Raw genomic sequence first — 12,419 nt, 5'->3', positions numbered from 1 at the left:
TCAGCAAAAAAAAAAAAAAAAAAAAAAAAAAGTAGAATAGATTGATCCATTACCAGAGATAAAACAAAGGCAAAATGTTAGTTGGTGAATATAGGTGGAGGGTATGTGGATATTGATATTACTATTCTTAAATTTTCTGTAGTTTGATACTTTTCAAAGAAAAAAGTTGAGGTAAGAAAATAAGAAAAAAATATATGAAGACATAGTCTTGCCAACAATATTTATTTCAACTTTAACTTCCATCCTAATTTAGGTTCCCAACTTAAATAGGAACTGTTGCTAAGATGTTGTAAAATTACATCTCCTTTAAAATAAATTTTTGTCTTTATTTAGTAACGATCAGTGCAATTCAAATTCAATTAAAGAAAATTATTTTTACACTTTAATAGTAGAGATAAAACAAATATTCACTTGCAAATTAATGGAAGTTTCTTTAGCCCCAATTTCTTGCTATGGCAAGATTGTCCTGAGTAATTTCATTTTGTGTCTTTTCAACAGAGAAATAATATAACAACTTAAACATCTTTCTTGACTAATTTTATTCATGGAGAAGTAAACAAACAAAACAATTTGTAGTTTAGATTTCTTAGCTGACAGACCTAACGTGCTAAATGGAATTTACATGTACATCATTTCATTGAAGTCAAATTATTTTCAAATAATGATATTCATTCTTAACTTTAGCTCTGTTAGCTTTGGACTATGAGAAAGATATGACTGTCGCTTTGAAAGAGAAATGCCTGCGGATTGTAGAAATGAACATTGAACTATGAGACAGGAAATGCACCCTGCTACAGGGAAGCAGAGGTCTTGATGCAAACAAGTGGTGGGGAGATGGGAGAGATGGTTTTGGGGTGTTCCTACGATCATTAGGGTTCTGGAATCCCTCTTATCAAGATACTGCACTTCATTCTCAATGATATTGGGATTCTTAGAACTTCTCCCTGAAGAAAAGCTGCACAGCAAAGCATTTAAGGGCATAGAATTTGGAGCAAGGCAGCCTGGCTCGGCTACTTAATAGCTATCCAATCTTGGGACAGTGATGTCACCATTTTGGGACTTGGTTTCCTTATTCCTAAAACAGGGATAATAAAGTTTTCATGAGGATGAAATGGAATAAGGTATGGAAAGCACACAGAGCAGTCTCCAAGTGATAATTAATGCAATTCTACATTCAGAGAACGCAGAGGGCCACATACTAAATATCTGCACGACTTTTCTAGACCAATAACATCCCACATAGAAAGGGAACCAAGAAGAGGCCTTAGGCCATATGGAAAAGAATAGTTAATATTTCAATGTGGTGTTAACACACTCTAGGAACCCATTTTGCTTTGATTTAAAATGGTAACTTCGAAACTGAGATCAGATGGAGAGGGACAGTTTAAAGTGGCTAAGAGTCCCTTCCTTCCCCCAAAGTGCCTGCCTCTCCAGGTAGACACTTCCTCTTCCCTGTAGACTCCCTACTTTCTGACCATGTGCCCTCTTCTTCCTGATCCCACTCTTCCTGGGGTGCCTGACCTTGCTCCATTTTGTTTCACACTCTGCTTCTGAATACAGGTGAGTGAATGTTCATTTTATATGACCCCACACGCTCTTTGGTGGAAAATTGGATGATTCCTGTTTTGAACTATTCTTAAGCTTGTTTAGTTCACCGTAACCGCCTCGTAGGCAGAACCTGTATCCTCGCTCTTGACTCTAGTCAGAAATTAAAGGGTTCTCTTTGCATTAAGGGCCAACTTGTTAAAGAGATAATAAAGTTTCACACTTGCTGCGTTTTGACTTATGCAGAAGATCTCTGTCTTTTCTTTATATCTCTAAATACGATGTTTGTATCATTTATTTAGCAGACATTTAATAAGTGCCTGCTGTAAGACATGTGGGCAATGAGCTACAGAAATAAGACATATATCCTTGCCATTCTCCTCACTTCTAGCAAGAATTCTGATTCTAAGATTTTTTTTTTTAATGCTGGTTTCACCCAGTGTCTAGCACATTACCTTTTGTTAGTGCTCAGTAAATATTAAACAAATTCACTTTTTCTTTTTGAACCTCATTTTTGAAAACCACACTAAACAAAGTAAGAATTAATATAAGTAGATGTATACAAGTCTTCCAACTTGAGAGCGATGAAAACCCAAGGAAATGGGAAGACTGGTAGTGAAACAGAAAGAAAAACATGAGGCTTGGAGTGTGGAACGTAAGGAACAAATGGCAGATTACAGAGGTATGACTCCTAGTCATTAGCTAGCAATGACCGAGGCCATTTCACGTGGGTTGAAACAATTGTCTTCATTAGTCACATGAAAATATGTGGTTTGGTCATGAAGATAGTGCAATAAGACTTAAACACTGATTTAGTCCAAAATGTTGCCTGTTTCATAAGAGTCCATCAATGAGTCTATGAGTCCACATTTTGAACATATAAAAATGACATCATCAACATTCTGATAAAAATGTGAGATTTAGTTACATACTTTCTTGGCTTTAAAAAGAAATTTGTGAGTCCTAAGGTATAATTTTTGTGTTTTAGATAGTGTTAAGGCTTCTGTTCTTTGATTCCTTTAGGAGATTAATTTTTGATTAATCCATATTCTTTATGCTTAAAATTGACATGTTAGAATATTCCTAAATTAATCAGTTTGATTTAGGCTTTGCTATATGCATTACATACTTTCTGTCATGTCCACAACAGTCAAAATCTGACAATATTAAGGTTCTTAGATGTTCTTGGACTTCTTAATAAGAGTGCCCTCCATTCATTTTTTTCCTTCTTATTCTGGTTTATTTTCTATTGTACTACTTGAATTTATGGCATATATTTGTATATTCTCCTATTGTTTGTTTCTTGCTGCCAATAAAGAGTTCTAAGAGGAAGAGAATATTTCCATTTCCAGCTTTTGTTTATAGATCTAGCAAAAGCAATTATGAGTTTTAATAAAAAAGGAAGACACAATAGGAAGTGAATTTGGCTTTCATTTTAATAATATATATTTCTAAGTTGTAAGATTTTAAAATTTATTTTATGGCATATTTACCATCTAATAAAAATGCTCATTTAAATAAAGCCAGTTCACCAGATCTATAATATTTATTGATATTATTCTTGTTTTAATAAGGTAGGTCAGCTTGGAGGAAGTTCATTAGGTTTTCAAGGTTGGATGAGCTTATTTACAAACTCACATTATGATTTAGCAAGTAATTTTAGAAAATCCATTACACAGCTATTGCAGCATCTAATTCAGATGGCTTAAAATAGAATTATATAGGGTTATTAAACTTAAATTTTATTTGCATTTATATTATAAATGTGTGCTATTTTAAATAACTTTAAATGTGCAATAGACATATATGCTTTCCCACCAAACATCTAGACAAGGCATGGCACTTGATGCCAAATTGTAGTATATAACAATCTTGGAAAGTCTTCAGTCATTCGTCAACATATTCACCTCTCTCTTTTATGAATCCCTCTTTATTTTCTTGCTCAGATGCTTTAATTTCTTCCTGAAACTATTTTAATATAGAATCTCTGAGAATCTATGTAAGGTGTGGTAGGAAAATGTCCATATGCACATCCAAACATTTTGCACATCATTTCAAGAGATTCACAGATCTTTTGGGTCCATCTAAGGACTGTGTAGGGGTCATGGTTTCCAGGTTAATAACTCTTGTCTTATTCTATTAATGTGTCCATATTGCCCTCATAATTGCCTTTGTTTTAACTAGCACTTAGCCCTTTGGGTGACCGTAACGTATACTAAGTTGTTGACCCTTTTCATACAATGTTGTATTTGCAGGAAGAAAGAAAGTTCAGGAAAGGAGGTATACCATTAAAAAAAAAAAGGGTCCAGTTAAAAATTGTGGGTAACATTCTACCCATAAGACTCTTAAGGTTTACTATGCCTTTTATGTAATCCTCTCTAATCTAACAGTGAAAGTCCAGCCTATTGTGTATGTGTTATTCTGAAGGGGAAGTTGTATCAAAGATGGAGTGTGGTCATAACGGCCATTCAAATAAGACTTGAGCTTTAACAACAGAAAAGACCTAGATAGGTAAACAGGTAAAACTTTAAGACAGACTATAAACAATCCTTGTTATAAATATGCTTCATTTAGCAGACATCTACTGAAAGCATCTTGAAAGCGTCCTATGTGCCTCCTTCACGCATATAACAGACGTCTATCAACAATGACAATGTGCCAATCCCAGTGAAGAAGAGAAAACTGGAAGTCATCTTTGAAAATTAAGTCTTTCCTTTCATGAAGATAGACTATCATTTAGTCTGTGGATGTTTAAGACTGTTAAGTGATAGTGTAAGTTCATTACCACTTAAGAGAAACAGGTAATAATAGTACAGTTACAAACTGTACAGTCATTTAAAAATTTCTTCTCAATTCATTCTTATTTATCCAAATCGAATCAATGCTGTGTGAGTTCCTGGTGTAAATTCAGAAATCCTCTTCTATTTTAGAAGATGGGAGAGATGTAGTTTCTAATCCATATTTTATCACTATTCTTTAGTTAAGATACGCATGTATTCTTTCAGCCCTAATGGGGCATCTGAGCAGGATTTCATCACTTTCTTCATTTCATAGGTAACACCTCAACTTGTAATTTAAAGTTAGAGAAAAATAAAACTGAAAATAACATTACAAAATAAATATTTGAGAGATAGTTTCATGGACTGAGTTTCTAATAGGTAAGGGATTGAACAAGGATTGCAGGAAAGATTTCCCTTCATTGCATATTCAAGAGAGAATAAGAGCTCACTGAAGTTAGGAAGAAAATAGAAGCACTTACATTGGCAATAAATAGCTCTGATTATTATCATGACTAAATGAAAGCAAAATGAAAGTCGACATTCCCCTATTTTACGTTTAAGAACTAAAGACCTAGCAATGAATAAAGATAAAGGTCCAGTGGCTTTCATAAGTCAGGTATTAAAAATAAAATTAGCCTCATTGACAGGTGAAATTGAGCTGGCATTTCACAAAAGAAGGTAAATGGATTTTTAAAAATGGTGTTCTCCTTATATAGGACACTTCTACTATTTAAATAATTCAAAAGTTCTTTCTCATGGAAATAGACTCAATTTTCTATATGCCTGAAGCACATTAATGAGTATTTTGAATTTCCTTCCCTCTAGCCAAGTGATAAGTCAAAGGAAAAAAAAAAAGGAAAAAAAAAAAACCTTGAAAGCTATCATATTGTAGAAAATACAATTTTCTCCTTGAAAAAAGAATAGTTATTGGTTGCTGCTAAACTTAACGTGGGATACACAAAGTCACTACGGCGACCCTGTGCACAGGAAAAGCTCTTCTAGTGCTCAGCTACTGACACAGAAAGTGTCAGCTCCCATCACATTTCAGTTCATGATATTTAAATCTATTTTCTCAATCTGGGGTAAGCCATGCTTCACATGCTTTTTTGCTCCAACTTCCTTATAGAAGTTTTCATTTTTGTTTTGCATTTCACTCATTGCAATTAATGTTACAAAAAATGTCTGTTCTGAATATATTTTTCTAATAAATACGATCTGGATATTTCAAAGTTACCCTTCTGCCAGCATACGGAAACAGGGCAAGTCTCCCGCCACCATTCTGAGCACCACAGGTCTGAGTAAAATAAAATATGAACTTTCACATCTACAAATCACAGTAGTTTCAAACATCAAACAAAGAAAATGTGAATAATTATGTTCAATCATAGTTATCAACTCTGAAGTCAAATGGTTCTAAACCAAAGTTTCTCTCTCTTCATGTTCCTCATTGACTCCACTTTGTATAGTCTATTATACATTTAATAGTTTTCTTTTCCCTGTTGACTAACTATATCTCTCTGGTACATCAGAAATCTTCCCTCTCCAATTCTTATTTTTTAATTAAATTTACTGGGGTGACATTGGTTAATAACATTATATAAGTTTCAAGTGTACAATTCTGTAATACATCATCTGTATATTGCACTGTGTGCTCACCACCCAAAATCTAGTCCCCTTCTGTCACCATATATTTGACCCCCTTTACCCTTTTTATCCTCCTACCACCCTGCTTCCCCTCTGATAATCACCCTTCTGTTTGTTGTGTTTGTCTGTGAGTTTGTTTTGCTTGTTTGTTTGCTGCTTTCTGTTTTACATTCCTTGGTCTCAGCGAGTTTTTGTGAACTTGACCCCAAAGGCAAGGGAAGTAAAAGCAAAAGTAAATGAATGGGACTGTATCAAACTAAAAAGCTTCTGCACAGCAAAAGAAGCCATCAACAAAACAAAAAGGCAACAACCAAATGGCACAAGATATTTGGAAACTTATCTCTGATAAGGGGTTAATATTCAAATTATATAAAGAACTCACACAATGCAACAACAACAAAACAAACAATGCAATTTAAAAATCAGTAGAGGACCTGAACAGAGACTTTTCTCAAGAAGACATACAAACAGCCAACAGATCTACGGAAGATGCTCAACTTCACAAGCTATAAAGGAAAAGCAAATCAGAACCACAATGAGATACCACCTCACACCTGTTAGAATGGCTATTATCAACAAGAGAAGAAATAATAAGTGCTGGAGAGGTTGTGGAGAAAAGGGGACCCCCGTACCTTGCTGGTGGGAATGTAAATTGGTACAGCCACTATGGCAAACAGTATAGAGGTTCCTCCAAAAATTAAGAATAGAGCTACCATATGACCCAGCAACCCCTCTTCTGGGTATCTATCCCCCAAATTTAAAAACATTTATTCATAAAGATAGATGTGCCTCCAATTCTTGACACTCCCTGCCCAAAATGACATATAGTAGATCTCAGCCGACAGCTTATGTCCTTAAACTTATTTCTCTATTTGGTATTAGTAGCAAATACTAATCTTCCTAGATGTAAAGAAAAAAATCAAAACCCAAACCTAAAAGCAAATCTAGTAACACTCTAATTTTAAAACAGAGAAATTAATGCTTATCTTATGTGGAGTCCAACATAATTTTCTATACAAAATTGCTGAGACTTATTTCAACCAAATCATGAACTAGAATTTATTTTCCCTTTACCTTCTAATGACTAATAATATTCAGAATCTTAGAGGACATCTCATCTTACCTTCCTGCAGGGCTGGAGCTACTGTCCTCACTTTCCCACTGTTCAGTTTTACTTCTCGGAATCGGGGGCTGTAGCATTTCAGCAGCTAGTGGGTCAGCATCATTCTCTTCTCTGCCAATCCATTCTCCGATCACACGGGGTCTCAGAAGAGAATTAAAAGCCGCTGTTTCCTGAAGAGGAGAAAAGAATGTGCTGCCTTAGATTATTTATTCGGGTTAACGTGTCAACAGGGAAATAATCTCGTCTAGAGTTTTAACTGCTTTCTCAAATCAAAACGTTCCTTTCTTCTTTCTGAATTGACTTAAAACTTCAGTTCTCTCCATCTCTGCTAGATGACTTTATGTGATTTGTGTTGATTCCTGAAGGTCGCTGTCACAAAGGATCCAGGAATGGGGTCGGCATTTGGAAGGCTGCATCCGTGTTCTCAGGAAGAAGGTACAGGAGGAACATTTGTGATAGATAGAAGAAAGAGTATGTTGTAAGGCCCATGTAGTGACAGAGCTTGGTACTGCTGGGAAATGGTAGATAATTTCACAGGGGGAAATTGGAATGCGGTCAGGAAATAAGGAAATGGGGAGATGGGGGTGGAAGAGTGTGTTGCCTCCAACTGTGAAGCATTTGGGAATTTTAGGGAATCCCCTAGAGGTTCGAAGCAGGGCAACATCAATGACAGATATGCTATGCTAATCAGAAAATGTTAAACTGACATCTCTTCATTGACTCGGATATGTCTCGGCTCTTCAAATGAGATTTTAAATATTATATCATTTAATAGTTTAAAATGATATGAGAATACTGAATGTGTGTAATTCCTTAGGGCTATCTCAGTAAATGGAAAAAAGGGCAGGTTAAAAAAAACAATACCTATCGTATGATCTAATTTTTGTTTAACAGTTCATCTGGATGTATACCCATCATTCATACACTAATCTATGCATTTATTCATTTTATTGCATTTATTAAGACCCACTATGTGCCAGAAACTGCTTGATTTGTTGGGAAAAAATTACAAGACTAAAATTTAATGGTTTTAGCTGAATGGAGGAACTACAGGTTAATTTGAATTTCTTCTTTTGGCATTTCCATGTTTTTTCATTATTCTATGACAAATATGTACTTGTCTTCTAATAAGAAAAAAATGTATTTTTAAAATATCTTGATCTGAGTAACCCAGGCTCTGCTTAAATTATATTTAGCTATAATTTTTAGTATTAAGAGAATCTCGAACAATTCCTTAAAAGTTTTCTGTCTTTACAATTCCCTAAAATATTATACAAATACAATACAAATACAGTATTACAATATATACAATGTAATATTAATTAATATGTAAATATAATTCCAAAAGCAACATGTGAAATATGTTTAGGACATATTTGATAAATATTTATCCAAATAAGAAGTGACAGAAAGTAGTTGGATATCTTAATATTGATTCCCAGCCCACATGAAAATGTAGTGGATAACTCTTACTAACAGTGTCTGCATAGCCACTCATCTGAATTCCTTCTGTATTTATGTTCCCAGAGTCAGAAAATCAAAGCACTATTGATGGCTTTCAGCTGTGAAATCATGCAATCAAATTAATGTTCTGAAATTACTAGAAAGGCGTATTCATCTGCCACAACTTAATGTCATTTAAAGCACAAGAATTAAAATTAAATTTTAAACCTAAATTTGCTTCTAAAAGCAAACTGAGGCAAAGACATGTTTTAGAATTTTTTTAAAAAAAAATCTATAAACATATTTTCAGCATCAGAATCAGCTTCGGCCTGTGTGTCTTTGAAATGTTACTTATTCTCTGAATTCCACTTTCTCCAGCAGTAAAATGGCAACAATGGGAATTACAAAACCTACTGGAGCAGATGAATTTGTTGGGTAGCACAGTTAAGCCACAGAATTCTGTACATATGCTAGACACATTTATTTAAGGATATGGAATGCATTCAAACTACTTCTCTATGTGTGATGTATCTGGGGGGAAAACAGTAAACCGAATTGTAGGAATGGGCCAGTTAAATAAGTAAAGATGTTTGGTTGTAAATCTGGGCAGAGAAACAGAGCAGAGAATTGATAGGGCAGGTTTCATCCCATAAAATTTTATTTTATAGATAGTATAGGTCAAAGATTGGATAATTAACTCAATGTTATTAATCTTACTTATGTAATGGGGCAGAATGGGCTTAGAGATTTGTCTGTCTGGTTCAACAGTTAAGAATGGGACAAAGAAACTGACCATTGTATCAACAGACATGAGTGGATTTGGACAGTATGAATGAAAATGTAAACTGGGATATTAAATTGAGTATAACCAAAAAGTTGAGAACTACACAGAATCAGAAAAAATCTCCATGGTGGCTTACTGGAAAATTCAATAAAATGAGAGATGTCACTTCTGTTGGAATGTAGAGCACAGAGAGAAGAAGATAAATGGTTTGATAAGCAGTTTAACTCCAGCTGGTAGCCGATATTTAGTGAGAGATAGCTGAGGAGCAAAGTAATACAGAGAGCTGCAAGCAAGGTCAGGGAGGTTGTGGGGGAGGGGACATTTTATAGGTGAAAAAAATGTGACTCCATTATTTTTATTTTTGGGAATGCACAAAGTTTTTTTGTCTTTAATCTACTGCTTTCTAAAATTATCATATCTCTAAAAGTTCTTGAATATAGTCTATATACCTATAAGAGATTAAAATAGCATATTTTTCTTTGGATATATTATTTATAGTTGATTAAGCTAAGTAAATATGTTTCCATAAATCTTTATGAAAGGATTTCAGTGAAGAGAGCAGTTCTTTACCTATAACACACCATAAACATCAGTACATGGCAAAAGAAAAATTTTAAATGCGCACTGAATGAAACAAGTTTTTGAAACTATTTTAAGTACATGGATAAAAAAATCATATAAGATTTTACTGCTAAACAATGTAAATCCTAATTATTCCTTCAACATGTACAAATCACATTCCTTTGTCTTCCTAAGGCTAGGAGTCCCTCGATGATGAGGTTCTTAAGCAAGTAAATAAGAAAAGCATTTCCAGTCAAAAATGCTCCCAAAGGCCCGAGTTTTGCTTAGTATTTCCTACTAGCAGGAAACTAATTGTCCAAGCAGTTACCTTAGACCAGGACTACTCTCTCCAAGCAGCCTGCTCCCAGGGGTACCCCACAGTGTGTTTAGCTGCTCTGACCACTGGTGATCAGCATGGCATTTGATTATATGCCACGTTATCTGAATGATTTCTCCTCTTAATAAACCAAGATGTTCACAGAAGGCTGGATCGTGTCTTAAATCCCTTTCTTTCCTCCATAATAACTAGCACAATTCTCATGTCATAAAATAAGAACGAAAATGTGTGTTGATTGAATTAAAAAATAATTCAAAGAATGAAAAACAATGCATCTGTGGTGAATTATGAAGTATCTTTATGTCTAACTAAAAATTATGTAAATGATTCATCGACAACATTGATTAACAATTTTTTAAGCCATATCACATGAAAGTCTACAAGACGATTGATCCGGAACACTGAAATATTTCTTATAAACTCTTAAGTTTTTGTGTAAATTATTTAAATTCTGCCCGTTCACAAAGGAAAAATTTTGGAACACATAATCACGCATTAAATGTTTGGTTTAACACAAAACCACATTAAATGTTTGAACTTGATAACAGTTATCTTTAAACTAATCCACATACTGAAACTGAGTTAGAGATTAAAGGAAGTAATGTAAACAGATAAAAGCTCCCTTCCTACTGGTCCTTTCTTTTTTTTCCAGCTCTATTGAAATACAATTAACATACAACATTGTGGCAATTTAAGTGGCACAATGTGATGATTTCATATATAGATATAAAGAGGCTAATTATCGTATCCATCGCCTAACATAAAGACCAATTTTTTTGTGTGTGGTGAGAACTTTTAAGCTCTACTTTCTTAGCAACTTTCAAGTATTGTTAACTATACTCCCCACGTTGTGCATTGGATCTCAGAACTTATTCATCTTGTAACTGGGGGTTTGTGCCCTTCGAGCCCCTGTACCTGTTTCCCACATGCCCCTACCCCTGGCAACCACCATCCCACTCTGTTTCTATGAGTTAGATTTTTTCTGATTCCCCATAAGTGACATCATACAGTATTTGTCTTTCTCTGCCTTACTTATTTCACTTAACATAATGCCCTCAAGGTCCATCCATACTGTCACAAATGGCAAGATTTCCTTCTTTTTGTGGTGGAATAATACTCCTCTGTGTGTGCGCGCGTGTGAAAAGATCAAGGGAAACAAGGGAATATAGACAAACTTCAGGACAGGCATGGAGTTGACTATCATCAGGTAGAGTTACACAGAGGTTTTCAGCTACATCAAATGAGTCATTCTTTAGCTACATAGTAAACATTTAGGTGTCCATTATATTATTATTTACATATTTTGATGCCTAATATATTCATAATGTTTAATATTAAAGAAGAACATATGCTAAAATACAATTAGTTATTTTTCTCTTTTAGTGCAGGTATATTTTCATTCCTCAGTTAACTTCAACATCTTTTGTCTCTCCTGATTCTCAGCTGATGATATTGCTTCTTATTTTAGTGAGAAAAATGAAAGCCATCCAAAGGGAATTTGTTCATTTTCTCACTACCAAACCCATCGGCTACTAGCATTATTGCCTCCAGTTACAAAAATGAAGTGTCATTTCTTCTTTTCCAAGGCCTGGCATATAGAAGGTACTCAATAAACATTTGTAGAGTAAATAAAAGAATGGCAATATTCAGGTAATGTATGATTCAGTGCTTCAATATTGCATTAGCAACATCCCGGAGTCATGAGAGAAATGTAAATCAAAACCGCAATATTATACTACTCACACCCATGAGGATGGCTATCATGTAAGAGACAGAAAAGAACAAGTTGGCAAGGATAGGGAGACATTGGAACCCTCATACTTTCTGGTTGGTATGTGTAATGGTGCCCCCACTATGAAAACCAGTTTGGCAGTACCTCAAAAAGTTAAATATAGAGTACCATATGCGCCAGCATTTCCATTCCCTACATATGTACCTAAGAGAAATGAAAACACATGTCCACACAAACACTTATGCATGAATGTTCATAGATACATTATTCATAACTAAAAAGAGGAAACAACTCAAATTTCCATCAATTGATGAATGAATAAACAAAGCGTGGTCTATCCATACAATGTAATATTATTCAGCATTAAAAAGGAATGAAGTACTGATATATGCTACAACATGGCTATACCCTAGAAACATGCTAACTGAAAGATCATGTATTGTATAACTGCATTAATATGAAATTTCCAG

The 12,419-nt window shown here is 34.5% G+C and overlaps 1 protein-coding gene across 1 annotated transcript in view; it reads right to left on the bottom strand.

The window, feature by feature from the left end:
* Positions 1–12,419, bottom strand: part of LOC308506445 (uncharacterized protein C8orf34 homolog) — a gene marked incomplete at its 5' end in the record, with an annotated part of 300,475 nt that overhangs the window by 199,818 nt on the left and 88,238 nt on the right. The window contains 1 exon segment of the mRNA XM_081069952.1: positions 7,093–7,262. Coding sequence (XP_080926078.1) covers positions 7,093–7,262 — 170 coding nt within the window.

This window comes from Rhinolophus hipposideros, assembly GCF_964194185.1.
Source record: "Rhinolophus hipposideros genome assembly, chromosome: 13".
In the NCBI taxonomy this organism is placed as follows: Eukaryota; Metazoa; Chordata; class Mammalia; order Chiroptera; family Rhinolophidae; genus Rhinolophus; species Rhinolophus hipposideros.
Note: the sequence above shows the minus strand (reverse complement) of the source record. Positions and strands in the feature narration are given on the sequence as shown.